This window comes from Hippoglossus hippoglossus, chromosome 4 (genome assembly GCF_009819705.1).
Source record: "Hippoglossus hippoglossus isolate fHipHip1 chromosome 4, fHipHip1.pri, whole genome shotgun sequence".
NCBI classification, from domain to species: domain Eukaryota; kingdom Metazoa; phylum Chordata; class Actinopteri; order Pleuronectiformes; family Pleuronectidae; genus Hippoglossus; species Hippoglossus hippoglossus.
In genome coordinates this window covers 13,709,373-13,737,253 of record NC_047154.1, presented here as the reverse complement: position 1 = coordinate 13,737,253, position 27,881 = coordinate 13,709,373, and the positions used below count along the sequence as shown (strand labels likewise).

At 40.5% G+C, this 27,881-nt stretch overlaps 1 protein-coding gene across 5 annotated transcripts; it reads left to right on the top strand.

The window, feature by feature from the left end:
• The first annotated feature begins 376 nt into the window (after positions 1-376).
• Positions 377-25,062, top strand: eps15 (epidermal growth factor receptor pathway substrate 15). 5 transcript variants are annotated; one of them, XR_004613718.1, is made up of 26 exons: positions 377-517; positions 5,038-5,079; positions 5,852-5,941; positions 6,045-6,092; positions 6,194-6,289; positions 6,406-6,468; positions 7,445-7,570; positions 7,886-7,945; positions 8,368-8,598; positions 8,888-9,033; positions 9,895-10,051; positions 11,524-11,606; positions 13,840-13,912; positions 15,891-16,052; positions 16,175-16,372; positions 16,478-16,903; positions 17,119-17,193; positions 17,460-17,622; positions 17,746-17,790; positions 17,885-18,282; positions 19,130-19,199; positions 19,352-19,422; positions 19,986-20,121; positions 20,276-20,481; positions 21,485-21,568; positions 24,663-24,793. XR_004613718.1 is itself a non-coding variant. In XM_034584005.1 (25 exons), exons 1-25 carry the CDS (start codon positions 491-493, stop codon positions 24,801-24,803), a joined length of 3,330 nt encoding a protein of 1,109 aa, XP_034439896.1. In that variant the 5' UTR covers positions 377-490; the 3' UTR covers positions 24,804-25,062. The 5 variants fall into 5 exon arrangements, 4 of the variants coding, with proteins under 4 accessions (XP_034439896.1, XP_034439894.1, XP_034439898.1 ...); XM_034584005.1 differs by lacking the exon at positions 21,485-21,568 and having other exon boundaries at positions 17,463-17,622; positions 24,663-25,062; XM_034584003.1 differs by lacking the exon at positions 21,485-21,568 and having other exon boundaries at positions 24,663-25,062.
• Positions 25,063-27,881: the final 2,819 nt, after the last annotated feature.

Genomic DNA, 27,881 nt, shown 5'->3' with positions numbered 1-27,881 from the left:
GTAATAATAATAATAGAGATAAATAAACAATAACCTGACACCTGAAGTGAATACAGAGATACACTGGATACTGGAAAAAGTACATTTTTAACTAAGACTTAAAAACATTATGTATTTATTTAACATTGACATTAGTCAAATTCGTGTTTTTGTATTTAATATTTGAGGGTCTGGGGGTTTTAAAATAAATACATTTAAATATAGGCATGGTTGGAATTTATTTTATAGTGTCTTTTTTCTAATTATATTGTTTTATATTATATTATTATAAAGAAGGCTGAGGTGAAAAAGCAACAGCATGTTGGGGAAGTGGCTCCCCCATGACTCTGAGTGATTAAACCCTCCTCCCGCTGGCTCCCGGCTCCTGGTCCCGGCTCTGAGTTCAGGCCTGAGGCCGGAGGTGCGGGTCCAGTTCCGTGTTTTGCAGCGGCCTCTCTCTGTGTGAGTGTGGCAGCGGCGCAGGGTGAAAGCGGTGGGAAACAGAAACACTATGGCTGCCTCGCTGTCTCTTACTCAGGTAACACTGTCTCACAACTCAAACATAACGACCGCAAACCTTCTCCGAGCCGTGTCTGCCCTGCCCGGGGACATTCCTGCGGTGTTGGCGGAACCGGGCCGGGCAGAGAATGCGGGCTCTCCCCGACCCCGGTGGCTCTTTTTCGGGTTTCGTGTGGTCCTGCTGTGACTGGGAAAAGTTTCTGCCTAATCTCTTTGGGGACTGCGTAAGGGCGTAGCTAGTTAGCTAGCATGCTAGCCACCAGCTAGTTAGTGTGCAGTGCTGGGCTGTTTTCGAGCCGCTATATCAGACTTGTGTTAAACATTTCAGCGTCACTTTGCTTCCTTCTCGTTTCTCACAGTGTGTAGCTACGGTTTGTGCTTCCTCGTTTGGCTGCAGGCTAATTGTTCTTGGTTGGAGAGGTGTTGATACGAGAGGAACCCATGTGTGGCTCTGTTGTGGCTCTGCTGTCATGTTTCTGCCAGTTCAACGTTCGCTAATATTGTTTTTCCTCTAAAAAACAGCGAAGCAAGTTCCACACATTCACGCTATGGCCTAGGCTGCGACTGTTCTCCTCTTGCTATGTGTTTACACTGAGTAACCAGTGTGTTGGAGGCTGTAACCAGAGGTAAACAGGCTCCAGGACTGGGTTAGTGGGTTGCCTGTGACCTTTGTGAAGTGAACGTTAACTGTTAGCATGTTAGCTGCTGTGGGAGTTAGGGTTCCATGATACCAAGGGAATAAAGAAAACAACAAATGCTGTTGACAGTAGTTTTGCAACCAGTTAGGGGAAGTGAACCTGAGCAGCTCAGGGCTCAGAGCAGCAAAGTGACGCTGAAATGTTTAACACAAGTCTGATCTACTGTCACTAAATGTCAGTCTGCTGCTGCATTGAAACCCACAGACGATGTGTTTGTTTTCCAGAGTAAATGGGCACCACATCACATAATAAGTAGGTTACCGTGTGTGACTTGTTACCTGAGCCACTGCAGCCTCCAGACAACAGACAGGAGCTGTCTGCCACCAGCAGCACTGACAGCTCCACCTCTCTAACATGAGTTCAAAAAGCTGCTGACATCTCGGAGTTGCGACATTGACAACAATGCTTGTTTTAGTTGCTGTCAGTTTTTCCACCTGATCATTCTCACACTGACCCACTGGTTGGTGTTGGCAGAGACATTAAAGAAATACTTCACAATTAAATGTTGTTTTTAGCTGCAAACAAAGTTATATGACTTTTCTTTGATGAAACACATGAATTCTGTTTTACTCTTGAATTTATTACCAAGTTTGATAGTGGCTCATCCCCCCGCCTAGTGTTTCAAACACTCTTGGACCTTGCAGGGCCAATGCTTAAATTAAGCTCAGTCAACTGTTTCGGAGGTTTCTAAGTTATGACGTTTAAGCTGCTCTCAGACATGCACTGAACTCCAGATCATCTCCTGACATTATCTGGAGGGGCTGTTTGTGAGAACGCTCCGGAGTCTCTCTGGAGTTTCTCATGCCAGCCCCCGAGTAAAAACTGTTAGTTGATGACGTTTCAAACGTTTAGAAAAAACTAAAATAATTAAAATATCTCATGCTGAAAAAGTGCAGCCATACACGTAGATGACAGACAAAGAGAAGTTGTTGTGAACGCCTCTGACCGGAGAATCTCCTGCTATGTTCTTCATGTGTTAAAGGCGATCTGCGGAAAAAGACCAGTTCCTATCCAGCTAAAATTCTCTGGTGTTCATGCTTGGAAATAGTTGACACCCTCTAATCACACACCCCAAAAAGTTTAAAATTTGTTGTGATCTTGAAAACAGGTACAATTTCAATTCCATGTTTCTCATGTGACGAAATCATGATGCCAAATGTCATGAAGATCTTTGACGGTGTGGCCCCAAAGTGTGATGATTTAATGCGGAATGATCCATGTGTATTAATTGTTATGGCTGGATTAGGTGGTGCCATATCCAGAGCAAACTAGACTGGCCTGACACCTCCTGCTCTGTATTGTATGTCCCTATGTGCTGCAGTTTTATATGGGCTATAGCAGGGGAATGGTTGATGGGTGTTTTTCTTTTCCAGTGCTCAATTAAAGGGTCACCAGTACAATGAGCACAGTGTTACAGCTTCCAACAGTTCCAGGCACACTATTGTGTCTCGCAGAGAAAAAGAGTTGCAGTGGTCAGAGAAAGATAAGTGTCTGCTCACAGTTATCTCACTGTAAATTGGCAGTTGACGGAGCTGACAAATAACGAAGCAAATCACAGGCTGTATTTGTCTTGTGAGTCGTCTTGTTCTTCGAAGTCTGTAATGACAGACATCCACAACCAGATCTTTACACTCTTCTTGCTTTTTTATTTTACAGTTGACAGTCTATTTGCATGTCTCTGTAGAAATTCAGATTCAGCTTTTACTCACTGGTAAAAGGCCACTCCCCAGTTGATTCACTGGGTCAACTCCTTTCTTCCTACGCTGCAACTGATGATTAAAGGCACAACAATCAGTTGTCAGTTTCAGCTGTCCGAAAAAGGAAATGCTGAGTCTTTTCCTGTTCAGCCAAGCAGTAGACAGTCGTACTTACAGAGTAAAGGGGGGGAGGTGTTGAGGAAGGATATGACAAGGGCAAAATCCCAACATCCACAATCATACATACATTATTGCAAGTTGAGCCATTACAGCATTATAGAGAGAAACCCAACAGTTACCACAGAGAGAAAAAACCCTCCCTTTGAACAGGACGAAATCCCAAGCAAAACCAGGCGGCCATCTGTTGAAGAGAAATGGGGGGGTGAGAAAGAGAGACGAGAAACAGTTGTATATTCAATCACTTTCAGACAGGTTTTTAAAAAGTCTTTGGAATAAAGTCTTTGATGGTGTAAAATGCCACGCTAAGATCTAGCAGGACGAGTAAAGAGAAAAGTCGATTTCCTGAGGACATCAGTAGATAGATAAGATGGTTAGTAACACTCATCTGTGCTCAGTCTGTGCAATGATATTCTCTAAATCCTGATTGGAAAACTTCAAATTATCTATGGTTTAATTAATTATGCAAATTATATAATTTGTTTGGTACAGCTATTTTCAGGATTTCAGAAACAAAGGGGAGGTTGGATATAGGTCGATAGTTGTCTAGAACATCTGGGTCATGAGTATTTTTTTTAAGCAGAGGTTTAATTACTGCAACCTTAAAACCCTGTGGGAAATAGCCTGTTACTAAAGATACATTGATTAGCTCTAACATGGAAGTGTTAATTAAATGTAAAACAGACACGTTGGAATAGGGTTGAAAAGACAAGTTGGTTGTTCAGATGAAGAAACTGTTGAAGTGAGATCAGAGAGATCTAGAGGAGAAGCAATGTAAATATAATGCAGACAACACATCTGTGTCAGTCATGGGAAGTAAATAATGAATTTTTATTCTGATGGTTAATCTTTCGCTTGATTTTATTTGTAAAGATAAAGAAGCTTATAAAGTAATTTTGCCTGAGACTTAAAGAATCAGATTAGCTGTTGCCTGGGATCATCAGTATCATCTGTAGCCTTGGAAAATGTAGCCTATATAATGTCCAGATGCCAACTGACAAGTTGGCATCTGGACTGGTCTGAGTCTGGTTTCAGACTCAGACCAGTCATCAGTGTGGTGTAAGATTTACTACTCCAGAAAATCTGTATGGCAAGGAAGCACAGAAGAGAAATGTCTTTGATACAGTCATTGGTGTATTTATCTAAATAGAACTTTGATTTACCCAAGATTAAACACCAACATTTTTAATTTTTGATAAATTGTTAGTCTTTTATCAAACCTCAATGAAAGATACATGTACATCCTGGTTCCACCTTCATAAAGTTATTTAGCTTTTTCTGCTTTCTGTTCACAGGTAGACTAAATGATTCATAGATGATTATACAAATAACAGATTGATTAACTCAGCCCTAATCTGATATTGTGACTGAAGTCGCTCGTCATACCTGTACTGTAGGTCAGGCTTCATAAGATGAATATGTTTTGGGAAAAATTAAGACGCTGTTTTTCCTTTAAAGGTAAAACCGGTCTTTTGAGATCTTTTTTTGCCACAGTGAGTTGAATCCAGTTTTGCATTTGTTCCACCTGTCTGAGCGGTTATCAGTCGCTGTGTTCATTTCTAGCCAGCAGACATTTGGAGAGTTCAGCTGTTTCAGTGTGTGAACTGTCTTTGCATGTGTTAATTCAATTGATTCAGAATTTTACCATATTGGTTATTATCTTTGTTTTTGTCAGCTGCCTTGGCTCAGTGGACGACACACTCACTGTCGCCAGCAAACACTTGCTGATTATTTCATCTTCACTGAATCATCAGATCTGAGAAAAACCTTTTAATTCTAAATTTGTCCTGTCACAGGTTATTTGAGTGTAAGTTTAGGGGGTTTATAAATTTCATGCACAAACCTTAGCGAGCAGCGTCAACTGTGGTTGTAGTTTTACAAAGTTAAATGTATATAAATATATTTAAAATTGTCCAATCATTTCAATCCCACTGTTTTTGACATAGATATTTTCTCTCCCTCAACAGCTCTCCAGTGGAAATCCCATCTATGACAAATACTATCGACAGGTATGGAAATATATCTCTCCACAAATGAAAAATAATTGTTTATTCAGCTGAGACCATTAATAGATTTTATAAAACAGTTGTAGTTTTCAGTATACCCTTAACTAGTGAGCCTGTTTTTGTTGTCTGAGCTAGTCACTTCAAGATGATTTGATTTTTTTACTCTCACCATATTGTGCTTATTGGACTGGATTTTCCCTTTTCCCTCTCCCGATTCCATTAACCAGACTTTGTGTATCAGCCCAGTACTTATCTGGTATCAGTTTCAGTTTTATCTGTGTGAAACTAATAGACTTTAAAGACATGGTATTGGACCGGTACATAGATTAGCGTTCTCGCTGGTATTGAAACATCTCTACTTTAAACTATAACACCAGCATTCACTAAATGCAGTATTGCTGTGTAGAGTGATCCATCTTCTCTACTATCAGTTCCAGGCTCTGTGTCCAGTAAAGGAAGTACCTCTATGAATTAATAATGCTTCACTTTGCCCGATGTGTCAGGGGAGCTCACAGTGAGCCTCATGAAAGGGTACTAACACTGCTGGAGAAATGGCTTTGGTTTATTATCAGTATTGATTCAAGTGACTGCACAGCCTCTCTCCCTTTACATCACTCACCAATCCAAACACTTCTTTCGTCAGTCTGTGTAATGATGTGCAACCTTTGACACAGCTGACTCACTGATGTTCTGAGATGGAGTGACCTCTTGACTCTGTGTTCTTGTGTGTGTTTATTTTTTGGGTTTGTGTGTTAACGTATGTGATTGTGTCAAGGTTGATCCAACTGGCAGTGGGCGGGTGACGGCAGCCGATGCAGCTCTGTTCCTGAAAAGGTCGGGCTTGGCTGACCTGGTCCTGGGGAAGGTGAAACTTTTGCATTATCAAGAGAGGAAACATTTCTCTCTGTTGTCTCTGCCATTTATTTATATTTTGATGGTCAATATGTACAATATGTGTGTCTCCATAGATTTGGGATTTGGCAGACTCTGAACGTAAAGGCTCTCTTAGCAAACAGGTAAGGACTGCCCTGTGGAGAATAACATGCTTTTTTTTATACACATGCTGTGTTTGTGATCACCAGGTTCATGTCATACACTGTACTTGTTTTCCCCTCAGCAATTCTTTATAGCTTTGCGGTTGGTAGCCTGTGCTCAAAATGGCCTGGAGGTGGCACTCAAGAGCCTTCATGTGGCTGTTCCTCCCCCCAAATTTGTAAGTTTGCAACTATAGACCTCAGCAGAGTCTCTGTCCATGCTGTTAATGCTTCAACATAACATTGTACATTGTTTACTGCAAACTAAGGTTAACTGAGGTTTGTTGATCAACAGCATGACACTAGCAGCCCGCAGTTAGCAGGAGGAGCGCCTGGCGACACACCCTGGGTTGTCAAGGTAAAGCACAAACAAGTTTGTAATCTGTTTTTCTTCGGCTGCCTTCCGACCTGCACTGAACTCCGGATATTTCCCTGAAATTTTAGGGAGCGGCTGTATGCGAGAACGCAAAAGTCTTAGACAGAGCCAGTGACAGTTTAGCTGGAAAATGTCTGTAAACGTCACAAGGAGCAAGTGGGCATGTTGATGAGATGACATTTCTACCACGCAAAACTGAAAAAACAACACCAAACAAAAATTATACAAATATCTGAGGATCAAAAAGAGGTGCCATACACGTAGAATACACAGGCGTAGATTCAAGAGTGTTTGGTGATAAGGGCGATCGCTTGTGTTGATGTGCTGTAAACAAAAACACATGATTTCTGCATCAGAATTTATTCATTATTTGGCGACACCACTCACCTGAATGTTCTGGACATTTTCCTTTTGTCATGAATGCTATAACCTAATCTTCTAGTGCGTTCTTATAGTGGACACCAGGAATCTATGTTTATTTGTAATTTGCCTTGATGTATTTTTCTTTTCTCATAAGAGATGACCACAACAATACAGAGTGAATACAGTGTAATTATCACATAGGGGTCTTTAAATTTGTGGTCACGTAAAATGTCAAACAAATGAAGTCAGCTGAAATATGACCCAGATGTTAACAGTCATTCAGTGTCAGTATTGTTGGTTCATAAAAAGTTACCAGAAATGCTGGTGGGATTTTAAAGGTTAGAGTGCTATTTGAGAAACACACACACACACACACACACACACACACACACACACACACACACACACACACACTGTAAATGAGGCAAAATTATTTATTTTCACAGCTGACTGGCCTGAATATCTCTCTTGTTTGTTGAACTTTGTGGATACATCTTTGTTCTTCAACAAACGCATCTTTTCATGTTTTTATTATTGTTATTCCTCACCCTCTAATCGTTCTACATCTGTTGGGTTTGTTTGTTTTTCTTTTCAGCCTGAAGAGAAGATGAAGTTTGATTCCATCTTTGAGAGTCTAGGTCCAGTAGGTGGCATCCTAACAGGAGACAAGGTTAAGCCTGTCCTGCTTAACTCCAAACTTCCAGTGGACATCCTCGGCAGGGTATGATCCTTTAACAGGACTATTTTATAATAACATAATAATATGTTTGATTCATTCTAAAAGTGGCAAAACTCAATAGGGAAATCAAAAAATCCATAGACTGTTACATTTTTCACATGTAAGGGTCTAAATGAGGACAAACAACACAATGCGAAAAAAGGGATGTGAACTCGCAAATCAGTTGGGTATAAAAATAAAATCGAAGAGGAAGTGAGAGTGGGTTTTGAATCAGGGCTTTAGGGGGTCTGTGTTGCTGTATATAATATATCATAGCGTTGTTATGAGCCGTAAAAAGAACGTGTCTCTGTGTTGAAGGTGTGGGAGCTCAGTGACCTCGACAGAGATGGCATGTTGGACAAAGATGAATTTTCTGTGGTAAGATATGAGCTCATAATATGACCACAAAAGTTAAAGTTTGTTTGCAGATATTTCAACTCATGTTTTTATTCTGCTGATGTTTTCACATCTGTGATGTGTATAGCATTGATCTTTCAATCAGCTAAATCATATTTGGGTGTTCTAGAACAAGAAGTTGTTTTGTTTTGTCTACACAATTTGAATAAGGGTGCATCAGGAATAGATTTCAAAGTTTCTTCATCCATTTTCTCTTCGTGTAAATATCTCTTTGCTTAAATTGTAAGTACAATCTTGGAAGCTCATTAAGGCTGTGAAAATTGCTTCAATGGATCTAGATGCAACAAATTCAAGACATGTGGATGAAGCATAAAGATTGAGAATCCACAGGCTTGTTTATTGGTAATTGACTTTTATCACTGCATTTTGTTGCCCTATCCCAGGCCATGTATTTGGTGTACAGAGCGTTGGAGGGGGAGGCTGTTCCCATGTCCCTACCACCTCCCCTGGTTCCACCCTCCAAGAGGAAAAAACCCTCGGTGCCTCCTGTGGTGCCCCTGTTACCCTCGCCCCCCTCTGCCAAAGAAAGTCGCTCCTCCCACGCTGGCTCTAAGACCATGCCCCCCCCTCCTAAACCCGCCCCAGCTCCTGTCCCAGCACCAGCAGCTGCTTCTGTGAGTACAGGACCCATCTCTCCTGTGCATGCAGTACCTGAAAAAAACCTTTTGGATGTTTTATATCACTACCTTAGCGTAGCTAAGTTAGCTGCAACAGCAAACATTTGAAATGATTTCAAACTGGCTAGTTCAGTGTGTTTTTCAAAAGAACCAGGTGAGAGAGGGTGTGAAGGTAAGTTCATTTTTAGTTTGAGTTAATATGCCACTGTCATAGGTTGTATTAAATCCTACCTGTAGTTATGAAGTAAAGCAAGTGGTAGTTAAGTCTGTCGTGTGGACTTTGCAGTGGGTGGTGTCACCAGCAGACAAAGCCAAATACGATGAGCTCTTCAACAAGACAGACGGTGACATGGACGGGCTCGTGTCTGGACCTGAGGTCAGAGATATCTTTCTGAAGACTGGGCTGCCCTCTGCCACACTTGCACGTATCTGGTAAGAAACGATGGTAAAGCTCCCTTTACAATCCCCTGCCCGTCTATGAGTTACTGATCTGTATGACACCGTGTGGCTTTTTTGGTTTATTTACTTAAAACATTGTGACTTGGTCTTTTTTAGATTAACTGTATTCTGTAGTATAGTATAATTATTTAATCTATAAAGTCTATATAGTTCATCCTTGGATTTTAAATTTGTATCCCTAAGAATCCTTTCATAGGAAAAAGGGAGGAAACTGCAGGAGATTGATTCCTCTTTCAGGATGGACCGACGTGGAATATATTTGTTTTCAGAAAAGACAGAAAAAACAGTAAATGATGGAGAAACAGTATGACAATACTGACAAATTTGCTGGCATAAGGCTTTAAATCACATGCTGTTTTAAATGTGTACATTTAAGAAACATGGAAAAGGAAAAATGACTGAGTTGAAAATGAACAATGTTGAAAAAACATTAAAAAAAAGAAAAGAATTATAGAGATGCCTGGATACAAATGACATGCAACAAAGGGGATGTTGGTACATGATCTGTGCCCCAACCACCAGGACGCCCCAAAGCCTGAGATCAGTGATCTAAAAATAATGTACGGCTCAAATACAGATTTTTAAGTGATAGATAAAAAATAGCTGCAGTTTTCATAGCACCACAGTGCGTGTTGTCCCATCCGACCAGTAGAATATCCCATCAAATAGATTTTTATCCTCACACGACTGATTAGCTGCTGTCCTGTTGTGACCGTGGTGTGTATTGACTTCCATAACTGCAGGACATGATGATCAGCCAGGCTATCAAAAGCACTCTTTGCCTGAGGTGTTTATCGTTATTCTCTTATGTAACCTACGTGCGTTCGTTAACAGGGAGGTTTGTGACATTGGAGACATCGGGAAACTGACTCGAGAGCAGTTTGCCCTGGCGCTCTATCTGATCAATCAGAAGCTGACGAAAGGCGTGGACCCTCCGCAGAGCCTGACCCCAGAGATGATCCCTCCCTCTGACCGACAAAACATCAAACAGGTGAGTCGCTCTGAGCGTTTAAGTTCGTGATAGTTAAGGATGTGTCGATCCTTTTTCCCCGATAAACATGATGATGTTCCTGATGATACAGGAAACTGGTGTGTTTCCTGGAATAAAAATGTGATTCCGAAAGTAGAATTGATGATATTAATTAAAACCAAACAAAAAAAACAGCAGTAGTAGTGACAACAGTCATGATGATAAAGTGATAATGGTGATTTAAGAGAGAGACATGGTCAGGTCATTAAATTTACAAATCACTGATTGTCTTAACACTGCAACCTGATATTACTTGTTAATTGTATATATTAGAATCTATGTATTTATTATTAAAGAATACAATTGTTAAAATTTAATACAATGCTGGAAAATCGAATTGATGTATGTTGTAAAGTGATAAAAAATCATTCATATATCAAATTGCTGTACAAAATCTAAAATAATTTTGCGTTAATTTCCTATTTTTAAGCACAACAAACACTGCTGTGTATCTATTTCTTTTATACTATTTACTATATATTATCTTGACAGACATATTATTTATATTATTAATCTAACTACAAATTGAAGAATCTGTTTGCCTGTATTTCAAATTTCTCGACAACTGCTCATCAGATTGACTTCTAACTTGGTGGATGTATTTCTGACATCTTAATTTCTCCTTTTTCCTGTTGTGTTTTGTTTTGTTTTATAGCTTGCAGCTGTGTGTCTTTCTTTTCCTCTCTGTTTGATGCTTTGTTGCTCTTCACATTTTTTACATTTTGCCCTTTTCACATGTGCGGTGGGACAATCCTGAGTGAGTGTGTGTTAGTTTACTGACTCTGTGCATCTCATTACTTTTAACAGGAGGCCTCTGGTTGTTTGTTGATGTTTTAAAATTTTCTCCAAAGCTGTTTCTTTTTGGGGGCTTTTTCACACAAATCTAAATAATGTGTTACATGAGTATTTGTCCCTGAGCTCATCATTATTAAATGTCTAAATATTTATGCTCATGGGAAAGCTGACAAGAGCAGAGGTGGCTGTTTCAAGTATTTAGGACTGCACTGACTTCTCTGTAGATTTAAAAAAGCTTTGGGTTTGTTTTATTTATGTTTATGAAATGTAGAAAAATGTGCATCTACCCACTATCACAACCCTTAAACCACTGTACATCCGGTTTCTGCCAGCTGTGTCTCCTTTTGTGGCTTCACATGTAGTTTTAGTAATGGTAATAATCAGTGTAGCGCTGTTGTTCTTTTGTCTGTGCTGTGACTTTCTTTTCTTTCACACACAATGTAAATGTCCTTAGTATGGAGGATTTTTTTATCATCATAAGTGATTTTGCTGTTCTGTTTTGTGTGATAAATCATGTCTATACTTTCCGTATGTGATGAGTGTTAATTCTTAGCGTACGGTAGAGGTAGTTCACCATTTATCTGTAGTAGTGAGTTTATTCTACCTCTTGATTTTCCTCTCCCTTCCTTTCTCTCCAGAACAACTTGCTCAACTTGGCAGCCGACTTCTCAGCCATTAAGGAGCTTGACTCTCTCAGTAATGAGATTGTTGAACTACAACGGTAATATTTTATTCTCATAATCATTAAAAAACTGGAAACACTGCGCACATTGTTGCTGAAACCATATTGGTGCAGGTTACAGCATTTGTGGTGACGAAAGGGGGCCTGTTTTTGTCTGACATTTCCACTTAAACTTATGATAAATTGATCTGATCATCCTACCTAAGAGACAAGAAGACATTTTGGCTAGTTATGACTTTTTTAATCTATTCTCAAAAATATCTCAGTGTATATGTCAATTTGTATCATGTATCAATTTTTTTTTATAAAAACCCAGGACTCCCTCATGAAAGCTCTTACAGCAAGTGATTGCAAAGTATCCCTGTGTCCTATACTGACCAACAGGAGGCAGAGTTTTCCCCAACTGAGAATTTATTTGGCTGTGTGTATAGATACGCTGACACCCAGTGGTCAACTGAAAAAGTGACATCACGTTCACATTGAACGTTTTCTTAATGTAGCTGCATTAATATGGAGTATTAATTAATATATAGAGACTCTTTGGTTGAAATACCAAAATAAATACAATATATTCAAACACAATGAATGATTTATACCCACCGCTCGTCCCACCTATATGATGATGAAGATGGTTAGAGTTTAATCTGGTTTTCTAGTTTACAAAACATAATTATATCACTCTCACCCTCTCAGACGTTCTCTGAACACTCACAACCACAGCGTCAAGGAAGCATCCTCTGCATCATCTTTAATATGCTACTAAACTACTTCAATAACAGATGGATTACATTTCTGTTCTTTTTTGACAATTCTGTGTGTTTCGTCCTTGTATTAGTTGTAAATATATTTTGCATATATTTTGATTGTAATCTCACTGTCATTGTTTTTATGGATTTGATGTTGATAACTAAACAAAATGTCACTTCCCTATTCATGAAAGACGCAAGTGAGAAGTGAGAAGTGAGAAAATAAGTTTCCAAATCCCCCCTCTACCTTTTAGTTCTACACACACAGATGTCTGTACACACACACACACACACATACACACGCACACACCAGATGACAGCCATTCTGAGGTAGGAATCAGAGATGAGAGACACTGATAGAAGTTGAAACTAATGATACTAAGAGAGTAGACACAGTGAATAGATCAAGAAGAAAGATGATGCGCTTTTGTTATTGCTTCAAACTGTGGCAGCAACCCTCTGCTCGAGCTGAGGAGGTTGGTGAGGATGAGGATGAAGATGGGTAAGAAGAGATCAGGAGTGATGCTCAACTTGAGTTGACTGTAGATTTGTCCGAGGAGGATGTTATGTTACAAAGGGAATCGTGCATTTTGATGTGAGAGGAGAGCAAGAGAATCTTAAAATAGATATTTGAAGCTTTTTTTTGTTATTTATAGTCATTGAAATGGATTGGAAGGGAGTTTTAAGGTTGATGTATTTGTTATCTTTTGCCATTTTTATTCAGTCATAGAATGAAAGTGAATGGAAAAAATTAGTGGTATTTATTGTTTTTAAAGAAAGAAAATACATAATGCGTACTAAAATGTTCGTTGGACAGAATGTTTTTCAGAACAGAAATACAGAATATATGTTTTATATATCCTAGCATTCTACTATATGAACAAAACCATTAACATCACATTGATAGATAGATGCTTTATTGTTTATATTTTTGTTGTTTGGAAGAACATTTTGGGGTTATTGCCTTTTGTCAGACAGCTTTGCTCTGTCTCTGGCTGAGTGGATGAAACAGTGTGGTAGAGAGGATGAGCGCACAGGCAGCACAAACCATCAGTGTTGTATTTTTGGCTCATCATCACTCTTCCCTATATCCATCCTCCAGGCAGCCATCTGCTTCTAACTTTTCATCTCCCACACATTTGACTGAGCAGGCAAATGCTCCGTTTTTCCAACACCCACCCTTAACGCGCTCACAGTGCTGTACAGCAGCCTAGTCTCAACACGCAGGCTCACTTCACATTGCGTCTCTCAAACACACACACACACACACACACACACACACACACACACACACACACACACACACACACACACACACACACACACACACACACACCTGCTGTGGCTGTCCGTACAGTGGAGTCAGGAGTTCAGGACATCATGGTTGTTCAGGGAGAGGAGGTGATGGCGGTTCAGGGGCAGGGTGAAGAAGGCTCAGCAGAGAGCTGGATAGGGCTGGGTGGGATGGGTCTCCCGACTCTGTCCTTGGTGGCTAAATACTCCTGTCTGTTGTGCTGGACCCCCAGAGAGAAGATCACTGTGGAAGAGGAGATCAAGGAGAAAGAGGAGGCCATCAGACAGCGCAGCAATGAAGTGCAGGTAAGGAGTCATCGTCTTACTTCGTCTATGAGTTTGTTTCTGTTCCCAACTCGGTGGACACAGAGAGAGAGAGGATTTTTACAGACATACATTTGATAGCATGGCTGTAGATGTTTAAGATACAGACTAATAACCGTCTTTCTTTCTCACAAACGTTTGATAGGACACACCTGCTCTCTGTTCCTGAAACCAAAATACAGATCAGACAAAACAGACAGTTAGAGCTGTAGGCGCTAAAGCAATTGTTCAGTTTTGTTGTGATGAATATACTGGATAGAACATACATTATGAATATACTGGAGGTGAAGAGATCAATAATACAGCAGTCCTAGACACTTGTTCAGAAACACAGTTACTGTTTCTCAGAGACAGAGAGGCTGGTTTTGTGTTCGTGTGTCTGACTCGTCTGAGCCTGATAGATGGAGTCTATTTTGGGAGGAGTCAGACTGCTCAGCTTATGGGAAGTGTGTGTGTGTGTGTGTGTGTGTCTTTGTGTCTTTGTGTGTGTGTCTTTGTGTGTGTCTAAGTCTCTGGCGGATTTAGCTGAATTTCCTTAGCTGCACTGCAGGGTAGCCTCAATCAATTTTGGCTATTTATATATGATGTTTTTGAGCTTTGTCCCTGGAAATGAGATATTATTGATGGTTTATGAATGATGAACTCGGTCAGTTTTCTTTTTGAAGCAGCGTCTGTCAGTTCCTCCACACAAAACACGAACAGCGATGCCTTTTGTAGTTGTTTTAGGTCCAGAAGATATTTTGGCTAATCTACAGTATTTACAAAAATGAACACTGATCAATAAAAAATCAAATAGAAGATATATTCCGGTCCCTGTGTTCCTCCTCCTTTTCTCCACATGGGCTGTTTACCTGTGAGCAAACAAACCCTGCTCAAATGTGATTGGTCAAATTAGAAATGGAAACCAGAAGGCTTCCAGCCACAAAGTCCCTCGCCCACAGATCCTGTATATTTACATGCATCTGTTTATAGAGATTAATTCAGCCTTCAGTATCCTAGGTGTTAGGTTAAAGGGATAGTTCACCCAAAAATGAAAATGTACTCATTATCTACTCACCACTATGCTGATGGAGGGGTGGATGAAGTGTTTGACACTGTAGGATTTTCAGGGGTAAACAGCATTGCAGCCAAATCCAGTACAATTGAAGTAACTGGGGACCACTTCTTCAAACGTAAAAAAAACCCAGCAGAAAGAAAGCATCAAATGTCTCCATACTGCTCCTGTGACGTAAACCAAGTGTCTGTAAGCCCCGACATTCAAATTCGACACGAAACGGTGTAATCTACACCATGTTGTTACCCTAAATGTCCGCTATTATCCTCAGCCCGGCCCTGCATTTACGCCCACACAGCGCAAAAGCTTGCACCTCTATTCTCTCGCCCAAGGGGCACGTGACAGTTTCTCCTGCATTAACTGCCGCACCCCTCCATCGGGAGATAATGGTAGATAAGGAGTAAACTTTCAATTTTGGGTGACTGGATGCAATAACCATCATTGTTCAGTCCAATGCGACCCATCTTTTCAGGATCCAACTCTAGCCTCATATCTTCCACACACAGACTCTCCCACACCACTTCACATCTGTGTGGACCTTCATTGCAAAGTGTAGTCAGATCTGCTAGTTAATTCATGGTGGAGTCAAACTGATACATTTCTCAGGACAGGTTCTTCCTTTCCCTTATTGTAAATATTTTGTACACTGTCAATTCAAACTTTTAAGCCATTGCATCTGTATGAAGTTTAGCTTTTTAACAATGTGGTATCAGGTATAATTAGTTAATCATCTGACTTACATTAGCTCTCAGTAAAGCCACTCTGATACATTACTGAATTCATCAGTGCCTTTTACAATTTCACCTGGAATTGAACAAAGCCAAATCCTTAAGCGTGGTCTTGAATTTTCTCCTTTGCTTTTTTCTGTTTGTCTGATTTGTGTTTTCTTTGCTTTTACCTGTACAGGACTTACAAGAAGAAGTGGGGAGGGAGAGTGAGGAGCTGCAGCGGCTCCAGACTCAGCGTCAGAAGGTCCAAGAGATGTTGGACGAGCTGGACCAACAGAAGGGCTCCCTGGAGGAGCAGCTGGCTCACATCCGCCAACAGACCACCCAGGAGACACAATTGGTAGGTGTTGTTGGCTTTTCTTTTCATGGCGGACTCACTTATGTCAATACAGGATATCTATGTCATTAAAGAAATGGCTGATAACTGGCAGAGAGAGTTCATGATGGTTACATGTATCATAGATCACATCGCTGCAGTCGGAGCATGAGGAGCAGGAACAGATGATATGTCAGTATGAGGAGGAGCTTGTCCAGGCCCGAGAGGAGCTGCTTGCTCTGCAGGAGGAGAGCAGGAGGCTGCAGGAGAAAGTCCAGGCTGCACAGGAGCAGCTCACACCTCTGCAAGAGTCTGTGCGAGACTCATTCAAACAAGTTGCACAGGTTGGTTTGTGTGCATGTGTCATGCTCATGAATATTCCCTTCTCCACAGAAAGTTTTACTTGTGTTTCATTTTTCTATGAATCCCTCCATCTCTCTGCTCATAAGGTTCAACAGAAACTGAACAACCTTCAAGTGGAGGAAAGGTCAGTGACTGCCCAGCTCAGCTGGAAGAGAGCCCTGGAGGACAGCTCTCCTGTCATGGTCAATGGATCAGCAGGTACTGCAGCAGAGCTGCACCAGGGGGACCCCTTCCAACAGGACCTCTTCCAGGAGGACCAGCCTAGAGAGCTGAAGCTAGAAGAACCAACTGCTTTCTTCAGTTTTCAGAAAGAACATTCCGATCAAAAAGAGATAGAAGCAAATGAGAATGAAGAAGAGGAGGAGATGCAGGACAAGGAAGATGAAAGTCCAAATACTCCAGAGGAGGAAAAACCAAGATCTGATGCCTTGGATGATCTTTATACTAGTCTGGCCCCTTCTGATATGTACAATAGTCTATCAACCTTCCCCAAGCCTCTGAACACTGTCAGGGTAATAAATACATGTCTGCTTCAGCTATCAGTCATTATATAAATGGAAAGAAATCAGTGCAACTTCTTACTACAGTTGTACACTGCGTTGACATCATTATTATGAAAACACCAGTTCCTCAAAATCTGGTGGACTTCAGTTATGTAAGAAACCAAGAAATATTCTATATTTAAAATTGTATTTGTTTTTGCCGTCCTCTCTTTTTCCATGTCCAGGAATTCGGTAGCCACGAAGTTTCATCAGAAGTTGCAGATGATGAAGATAAATCATCGAATGACAGCTCACCAAAGGTAGAGACCCTGACTCACTGAAGTTTAAATGTCAGTTTTCTTACATTCCAGAGTTTCTGTGAATTGTCATTCGACCAAGGACTTTTGTAAGTTGTAGTCAGTATATTTTAGTTCCCTCAAAAACACATTATGGATGCAAGGGGATCCGACCTGATCCTTCATAGGTTTTTTAAAAACACATAAATTCATACATGCAGCGTGGATGCAACCTTCACGTCATGCACTGTGGTGTGCAACATAATCATCAGAGCCCTGTTCCTGTTCAACAGGTGGCATCATCAGACCAAGAGAACAAAGAGGAGCAAGCAGAGACGCCTGAAGCCACCACCACCACCACCTCCTCGGTACCAGTAGGCCCCATGCCACCACAGACCAGCCCACCAACCCTGCCTGAGATGGACTTCTTTCATTCAGACCCCTTTACTGACCGTAAGTCCCAACAAACGTATTAACTGTATGTAACGGCTTAAACGTGAAATGTCAAGCTTCATGCTGAGGTTTCTGGTAAAAAACAACACCTTCAAATAGATTTCAATGTTTTTTCCTTCATAGATGATCCATTTAAAGATGATCCATTTGGAAAAGCAGATGTTGCAGGTACATTCTCTAAATCAAACCCCGTCCTGAAGGAGATGAACACAAGAATTAAGTATTTAAACATTCTGTATCTGTTGCGGTTTGGTTTCATCAGATCCATTTGGAGGAGATCCATTCAAAGGGACCGATCCCTTTGCTGCAGACACTTTCTTCACACAGACCTCCAGCGCCCCCTTCTCCTCAGAAGACCCTTTCTCAGCCCCAGCTGACCCGTTCGTTGCCACTACTGATGTGCCAGAGCCAGACCTGTTTGCAGCCAAGCTGAACAATGCAGCACCCGCTCCTGCAGCAGGCCCCGACCCCTTCACCTCCAAACCGACCAATCCAGCTTCAGCAGCCAAGGGTCCTTTCACCACCACAGAGAACAACATGGCTGAGTCTGACCCGTTCGGAGGCAAAGTCAATGCCACAACAGAGGCAGATCCATTTGGTTCTCAGGACGGAGAGACCGATCCGTTCAGCTGCTCGCCAGTCAGCTGCGATCTGGCAGTGGTGAGTAGTTCTGTAAAACCTGGCCCCAGTGCCCTCACACCCACATTTATCAGGAAGTCATTGGCCAATGATGCATGATTGCAATGCAATAAAGGTTTGTTATAAACATGGCTGTTAATAGTCCAATATTCATGATCTCAGCAGTTGTACATGAGGATATTTTTATTTTCATGACCGAATTAAACACTTGATTTATGCCAATAAACCCTTACAATTTATAATGTGAAAAACTTCTGAATGAAAAACAGAATGTTGGCTGAATGTGTAGGGTTTGGGAGGATTTATTGTCAGAAATGGAGTAAAAAGATGTTTTCATTATTGTATAATCATCATAACCTTCAGGGATTGGTATTAATTTGTTTCAATTTTCAACTTCACTGGCACTAAAACCTACACACTGGTCCTTAAAATCATTGAGTTTCAAGTTGTTCAGTTGTCTTAAATTAAAAGGTAATAACAAACATTTTATTACAAATTTTCACATTAGGTATTCATATTATTATTGCAGTTTTAGTAAAAGAACAGAGTACGGTTTAATCTGTCTATTTGATATTGTATTGTTTTGCCTTCAACTTCTTATGCGGTTGTTTAAAATCTCCCAAGCAAAGAAAGAAAGAAAGAAAGAAAGAAAGAAAGAAAGAAAGAAAAAGAAACAAATTAAAAAGAAGTTTTAAAAAGTTGGTGACATCTGGTCATTATACACTGTAAAACAAGACAAATAACACAAGTGAAAGTGTGTGTTTTTAGTTTTTGCTTAATGTGACTGTCATGAGAATAAAATGTGAGTGGAAGTAGTATTATTTTTATTTCTGTTAATGATTTTTTTTTTTTAATGCTTTGTTTCTAGAAGGACACTGCAACGGCCAATGACCCCTTCGCTCCAGGTGGTACGACAGTGAACGCCAGCTTAGATGCAGGTATGATGTGTGGTATGGTACCACCCTGTGGGAATACAGGAAACTGCAGCTCTTCCACATAAAAAACAAAGGGATTTTGTTACAGTATACAACATAACAGTATCAACAGTTTGTGTGTGTCAGTTTCATAAAGTCAATCTCATTGGTTTCAGATCCGTTTGCTGCTGTGTTTGGTAATGAGTCGTTTGGAGGGGGCTTTGCAGATTTCAGTGCCTTGACGAAGGTAATATTCAGATCATGACCTCTGCTGCATGCGGAAATGACTCAGTATGTGGTGAAACACAGTGAATATCAAGTGGCAGTCAGGCCATCCGTGCAAATAGAAACTAACTCATAAAAGTAAATATGAATTGACTCAAGCTGGAAGAATGTTGGTGAGTGTGTTGTGGTTTTTTGGAGGAAACCGCTGGAACACTTGTACTTTTATTTTCCACCAAGGAAAATAAAGTACAAGTGTTCAATATCCGCTTGGTGGATATTTTTGCCTCTCAACTTTGAATATTTAAAAGGAAAATGCTTCAACAGAGTGTGACTGAATTCTACAAAATGCTGCATTCTTTAACTTTTAATACAGTCATATCAGATTAGTTTTGCATTATATTTGTAAACCACAAATCTTCTGTAAATATGCACAGATGTTACTGTAATGTTCCGTGAACGTTTCAACCAAATGACACCGTATGATGGCCACTGCTGTAATTCCACCTCCAGTCTGCAGTGTCAAATCTTCATGTAATGTGTCTGTTTTGGAAAGAATAAATTTGATTCTGTGTTGACCTGTTTCAGTCAAACGGGGCTGACCAGTTCGGCATCAACAATAAGAACCTGTTCGAGGAAGACACTCCGTCTGCCAGCCCCGACATGCCCCCTGCTCTGCCCCCGAAAACGGGTACGCCAACGAGACCTCCCCCTCCACCTCCAGGTCAGCACTGGTTTATTTCACTGTGCACAAATCTTGGACTGTTGTCAAATAAGCTGTGTTGCTATCAGACATGTGGGGGCTATATTAAGAGTGTGTGATGGTTATTAGAAATAAAAGCTTCCTGTGTACATCTGACTGTATCTCACTTGTCCAGGTAAGAAATCATCCATCTCCAGAACAGACTCCTCTGACTCCTTCCATCGACGAGGGCACTTCCTCCCACAGCCTTCAGGGGACTTCTCCTCCTCTTCCTCCTCGCCCTCCCTGCCTGCCAAGGATCCTTTAGCCGACCCCTTCGCCCCCTCCTCCCCTCCTCGTCACAACGTACGGGAAGCTGACCGATTTGCCAGCTTTGACAAAGTGAGCACCTCCCTCTCGCCCTCTCCCTCACCTCCACCTGACTCTCAGTAGACATCCCCTCTTCTCTTTGTTTTCCTGCTAATACATCACATCAAGTTGTTCAGTGAGGTTACAACCACCAAGCAAATCAGGCCAGCTTTATAAATCCCTCCATCCACTGCCACTCAAAGGTCCCGAAGAAGTGAACTATTGAGCCGAAGTAAGGTTTCATATAGTAATACAGTTTCTTGAATCTACATTTCTGTTTATTTGATTACTTAATTTTCCTAAACAAAGTTGACACAAACTATTAAAACTTCTATTTTTGAGTTTGTTTTATTGCATACTGACTACTGCTGTTGTATATAGTAGCTCTTTATAATGAATGATATATTTCCTGGCCTTGTAATAACTCTTTATACTTGAAATTATTTTTTGTTTTTGATTTATATTTGGGTTGCACTTAATTTAAGCCCATGAGGTTGGGCTGTCTTAATTTATGAAGAAATGTATAGAAATGTCAGCATAGTAATTATAGATAGATAAATATATAAACTCTGTAACATATCTGTAGTTACAGACACAAGTTGTGGTGTAATTTAATTCTACACATAATCATACCAAGTCCCTCGTACTGGCTGACAGTGAATGGAGAGATGAGAGGCTGCTTGTATTTGGCTTTTATTCAACATCCCAACTCAACAGACTGACACTATATCCTGTGCATGTGAAATGGGTTTTTCCAAAAATATTAACCGATGGAAAAGTTTGGCTTTTCATGCAGCTTTTGACACTGACATTTTAAAAATTTCATTCCATTTCCTTGCGTATCTTGTGACCACACATTAGCCGTGCACGTCCTCAGATATTGCATATAGATACATCGGCAATACGCACGATAGTGGCAGTGTATTCACCATTGTCTGCATTGACGTTGTGATCGTTGCTGCCATGATCTCAGAAGTAACCATAGGCTAACCACCTCCAGTGTTTCTTCTCTCTCCGCCGTGTTTTTTATTTACAGAATTCATATCTGGAGGTTCTATATCTGTGATGTGACCTCTAGTGGAATACTCAACATGCGTAGTACGCACGTGGTACACAGGAAGTATGTGAACACTTATGTCACGATGCATTTGGTACGAACGAGTGGCCAAAAAGAAAGTCTCTCTTCAGCCCTCGAGAGATTCAGAGACTGTTTCAGCTTTAAAGTTGAAGTTTTGTGAAGCTGTCATCATTTCACAAACTCATTGACAAGCTAGAGGAGCGCACACCTCAACCAAGGCTATTACACTATCTCGTAATCCATAGGAACTAGGAGACACAAGTTTACTGTTGTTGTGCACTCATTCAAATTTGTGCATTTAAAATATAAAAGAAGCAAAGTTACAACTTTTGGAAAATGAGTCTGTCTATTAGTCTAAATGTGGGTCAAACAAAAGTTTCCATATCAGGAATATAATGGTAGCTGTTTTAGATACTGCACAGAGATGCACTGTCACACTGTGGATTTGGGATGGACGACCAATATTAAGACGGTGTTGATTTTTGCGCTTCTTCCTTAACATGACTTCACCCGCATGTTCCTGTTGAACTCTGACCTGCACGCACCAACTGTGTGTTTGATCGGCTGCCTCTTGTTCACTCATACCACCGTCTCTGCCGTTCCTCACTAGCACCCCTCTTATCATCCCTCTGTTCATCCCTCTGTTCATCCCTTCATTTACCAGTTCGCTCAGCCCTTGTCTGGTCATCAGTGTGTTGTGGAGAAACAGATCGCCTGTATTCTCCGTGTGTGTGTGTGTGTGTGTGCGTGCGTGTGTGTGTGCGAATGTCAGAGTCTTTACACCTCTGTCAAACAAGTTAAATAAAGAGTTGAATCATGGGCATCATCTCTGGCTTCTATGTGCATCCGTGACATCACTTTCTGCAAATGCTTGAGCTTTGATGGACCGAAGTTTCTTATTTTCAGTTTGTTCGTTACGAAATCGTGGCCATAACTTTAGACCATCGCTGAACATTTTACAAAGCCTGCTTTGAATTTAAAGGATCTCCCACATATCAAGCTGCCCACCTTCCCTTTCATCTCTGCAGCTTTGACATTGACACGTGTTATTAATCGTCATAGATTCATAACAAACAACTTTCATGTCTGCAATTTACTGTAAACCTCCTTTTTCTTTTTTAAATGAATGTTTTGGTAGTATGCAGGGTTTTAGTTTGCAATGCGTGTGAGTGTTGTTCTTTCTCAACAATACAGATATTAACACACTGTAGTAAAACAACAAACAAGACCAACGTGGAACTGACAGCTGTAGTCTACAAACACCCCAGGCAGAATATATCCTGGTACACCCGGCTCTGCTGTGGCAAATGTGGATACTGTCTCTTCCTTTAGTTTGCCAGATAATATGGAGTTTCCGGAGTTATTCTCTACTCGGCTACTACACTACCCAAACATTTTCAATCGTTGGGGTAGTGTAAAAATAGAAAAAATAGACATTCCTTCATGTTTAATTCTTTAAGGTCTTAAAACCTGCAGGAACCCTAAAACAATGTTCCGATGATCTACAATTTGTACTTAATATAATTTCATTTTAGAGTTTTGAAGGTATTGACAGTTTGTCTGAATCCTGTCAAATCGGTTCAGTCATTGAAAGCAAAGAGAGAAAAAAAGAGACCAGATAACAAACATGTGCAGGGTTTTATTTTTTATATTCAGGAACACAATGCATCACGTCTCTTGCTGAAAGCATCATTAATGTCTGATTTCATCACATTTTCTTGCAACTGCATGTTGTCCACTAAATCCATCACATGTCTCTTTAGTCGTCATCATGCATGTTCTGCCTTCTGCACCCTGAAATCATCGGCTCTAAAAAAAATACCTGCTATCGCGATGTTGTCATTGTGTTGTCCTCTTGCATGGGTGAATACACACTGGATGACCTGCGATGCCTCTGTCTGCCATTCATTGCGTATAATGTGTCTGTTGTGTTCCCAGAATAGTGTGAGCTCCCTCTTGTAGCTATCGTGAACCTTTAAGAAGGATATGATATCGGTCACATGACTATCAATTATCCTCAGTGGAGGCACCAGATCTCGTGCTTTTATTCTTGTCACATGTCTCTAAATAATTTGTATGGACAGAGGCCCGAGGGATGACTGGCACTCTCTTTAATGTCATTATTTTTTTATTTATTTTCTTGGTTGCTTTGCCTCAAATAGATTTAGCATTTTAAAGTGTCAGTCATGGGGCTGGTCACTGCCATGACTTACTTACTTACTTGTTAATTCACTGTGAATTAGTGTTAATCACAGCATTGTTTCTCCTGCAGTGGCACATAAACATGTCATCTTTAAGAAGGAGAGCTCTGTCAGTGGGTTTTCACTTCAGGTCTTTGAGGATGTGAAACTGAAATGACTGTTTATTAAATCCCACAAAATCTGCAATGGCCACTTTACAATTTCAGTAAAGTCAATAGAAATATTTAGGGCCATAAGCCAGAAAACGTGTTATAAATTACAATTATAATAGTGTTGAGGATGCCTTTCTCTGTGACCCACACCAACACGGAGATTTAAGCCTTTCACTGATGTATCAGAATATGCTGGTTGATAAGCAGTAAGATATCTGAGGGGGGTCTCTGGCAAATAACTTACAAATAAACCTCAGGACAGAAATTACAAAGTTTTGTTTCAGGTTATTTAGTTTGAGCTCTGAGAGGTTCATTTTAAATCTGTAGAACATACAACAACCACATGATGACAGTGGCACTGGTAAATCATTATCGGAATAATAGGCTAAATTTTAATTTAAAGATTTAATTAAAAAAGGAAATATAAATCGAATATTAAAAATCCTAAGCTTAAGAAATACAGTGTCTGTTGCAGTCTACATCATTGTTCCCTTAATGACAGAAAACTGTTCCCTATATTTACGGTAGTTTTCATGTGTTAGTTAAAAGTACAGGACTTAACACAACAACAGTACTTTAGATATTCCCTATGAAGCTCATGATGATGTGTTATGATTGTGTTGTTATTAAGAGTTGTGTGTTCTCAGGCTCTAAGAGCGATTTTCATCTTTAAGAATTTGTTAACTACGTACATGTGTTTGTGTTTGTGTGTCTCCTTTCTTTGCATCTCTGCGTTCTTTCCTCCTCTGTGTGTGTGTGTGTGTCTCTGTGTTCACGGAGCAGTATCCAACAGAGGAAGACATGATAGAGTGGGCAAAGCGCGAGAGCGAACGGGAGGAAAAGGAGCGACTTGCAAGGCTCACCCAGCAGGAACAAGAGGACCTGGAGCTGGCCATCGCTCTCAGCAAGTCTGAACTCTCCTGAGAAGCTCTCCTCTTCCGTTCTTTCTTCCCTCCTTCCCTTTCCTCTCTCCTCCTTTCCCATCCTCCACTGGCCCGGCACGGCACGGCACAGCACAGCCTGGCCCAGCCCAGAAAGCACCAAAGCAAAAGTGGGGACTGTATAGGACTGATTCAGCAACACCCGCTGACCCCATCAGGAGATTTTCTTTCTGAGTGAATCCATCTCTGCATCTTTCAGCAGCCTCAGCCCCCCTCTCTCTCTCTCTCTCTCTCTCTCTCTCTCTCTCTCTCTCTCTCTCTCTCTTCTCCCCCCCCCCCCTGAGACTGTTCACTGTGCACTGGCATCGCAGTATAGTGTCTCTCTCCATCCTGTCGGCCTCTGTGGTTGTCGTTGGGTGGAGACGACCAAGGACAAGCAGCGTGTGTGGATGGTTTTAAATGAAATGCAGTGAATATTGTCAGGTATTAGGATCGTCACACTCTGTTGACCTCATCACACGGCGACAAAAGGCCACATTAACTCTGCAGAATGTAATTTATTTAAAGAGTAGACTGAAACAGCCTCGACATCTTTATCCACTAAGTAAACTCACTACCCTTTAATAACTCACAGCGCTCTATAGCCTCTCAAACTATGTTGAGGATTTCAAATATAAGTTAATGATGGACATGACAAAATGCTCAATTTTTTATGTTGTGAAATGGGAGGTTTTGGAGCAGCTGTGACAAAATCTTGGCATTTATCTTTAATATCATCCAGTGTGAATAGAGTAACGATGGCAGAGGGCCTGTGAGATCTTCTTCTTTTTTTATTAATGACAACATTTCTACGTGTTTAACTGGAAGTTATTCATCCTCTGATATGTGAAAAACAAATTGATACTAAAAAAAAAAAATGAACAAATCCATTACAGCTCTAATGTCTTTTGAATGGAAGAAGTGCAAAGCTTCGCCCTGCATCTGTTCTGTCTGTGTTATAGAAGGTTTATTTTCTGGGAGAAACTAAAGTTGGAGTGAAGCTACATCTATTTCATCTTAACTACGTGTTCATTAATTTTCAAGGCACACTACAACAATGAAATGCATTTTTAAAGACTGTTATTCGGGGACCTGATGAGTGGTTTCCTTTTATCAAGTTTGAAACCTTTGAAGTGTTAATCCTGACTCATCTGCACAGAGAACCTGCTGCGAGGTCAGAGGTCAGGGGTCAGGGTCAGGCACAGAGCAGCCTCCCCATGTCTTTACTCAATGAAGCCCCAGCAGCGCGGATGCTGGTTGAGTAAATTGTGTATCAAAAATCTTCCTCAAGTGGTAAATCTCCATGTTAGAAATCTCGATGTGCCTCTGCTGGTGCTTCTCTCATGAGCAACACAAAGTCAGTCAAAGTCTGGCTTTTGTTGTGGAGCACTTCTCTCTCTCTCTCTGTGTGTGTGTGAGTGAGTGAGTGAGAATCTGGTGGAGCCGCGATATCCATACACTGGACCAATGGAGAAACACTTGGACAAACATCTGTGTGATAAACCTAAAATGACATTTATTTGATGTGATTTTCACTGTTTGGGAGGAGGCAGGGTTCATGACTAATACTGCGGCCAGCCACCAGAGGGCGATCAAGATGTTTTGGCTTCACTTTTGGGGACCTGTAATGTCGTCCATCTCTATCTACAGTCTATGGTTAAGAGTGACACAGCAGGTGGTCAGTCAGAGATGCTTCGTCGTCCTCTTCTCCCTCCTTTGTTCTCCTCATCTTTCTGGTTAAATTGAATGTTTCTCCCAGAAAATAAACCCAGTGACTTCACGCTGATCATTAAACTGAGGGTTTCTGACAAGGGAAAGCTCGACTGAGCGCATGAGGTTTTTGTTTCTTTTCTTTGCTTATTTCCGACCAAACAGAGTTTAACACTTTGAACATCTCTTACTCGTCTGACTCTTTTTTAAATTTTATGTTCAGTGTGATCAGCATCATGTTGTTTCCTCTTGTTTGTGTGTAACCAGTTCAGTGTCTGGTTGATGCAGCACTGCGGTCTCTCATATTGGAGTCTACGTTTATACAGGAGAACCAGAGCCGCCTGTCTTCGCTGCTTATCGTCGCCTTGGCTTAACACATCTGATTGTTTCATTCGCTCGCGTTTAAACGCCTCCAGACACAAGACAGTCGTTTGTACAGGCTCCTTGAATTTTACAAATTAAGAACCACTGATGTTTCTAGGCTGATCCACAATGGCTTTTTAAAACTCAAGCTAATTGTATTTTATTTTGTATTTTCTAACGTGTAATAAAAATCATTATTGGGAGTTTGGCCAGAATATATAATGCATTTAATTGAAACAGAATAAATATTAAACATGTAGTTTTGCAGTTTGTGCGTTGTTATTGTTTTACATTGGTACTTTCCTTTAAAGGGACGATGGTGGATGATGTTCTAACACTAATGATGCCACATAATGAAAACACTGTCATTTCAAATGTGCTTTTAACTGTCAAATTTACTTTAAACTTAATTCAAAAGAGGACTTCACCGAATTTACACATCAACTTCTGTGTCCTCGTCAGAGAGAAAATAATTAGATAATATTTTTCTTGGCTTTAAGTCATTGTTTCATGACATGTACATTTCCCAGGGAAGGTCCAGTTGAGATGCATTGTGGGAAATGAAGGGTTCAGTGCTTTGGGGGTTACATTTGTAATGTAAGACCAAAAGTCAGAATATGTTTCAGTTTTGATGATTTTACTTTATATTTTGGAAATCTGTCTTTTGAATGTCCCTCCACATGGAAGTGTAATAAATCGCTCAACTCTTAAAGTTTAAATACTTACCAACAAAACTCAAAGCATCAAAAATGTAAGTGCTCCTCATGTAGAATAATTCAAATTATAATGTTGACAATCAAGTGTTGACAGCATTCAGGGATTATATAATTATTTGTATCATATTATTCAGTCCAAAAACATCTAAATATTGCATGTATGGTCAGAATGATATATTTTCATGCAAAAGGAAATCATTTGTAATCAATAGTAAGTCACTTTGAATACAGCTAATGCCCATGGTACACTTTTATTATCACTTAACTTTTCACGATGGATTATTTTCCAAAAT

Excerpts from the sequence above, each read along its gene's own strand:
- eps15 (XM_034584003.1), top strand. The coding sequence starts at position 491 with ATGGCTGCCTCGCTGTCTCTTACTCAG. Across the intron at positions 16,373-16,477 it reads CATTCAAACAAGTTGCACAG|GTTCAACAGAAACTGAACAA; the intron begins GTTGGTTTGTGT and ends TCTGCTCATAAG. Across the intron at positions 20,122-20,275 it reads ACCTCCCCCTCCACCTCCAG|GTAAGAAATCATCCATCTCC; the intron begins GTCAGCACTGGT and ends TCACTTGTCCAG.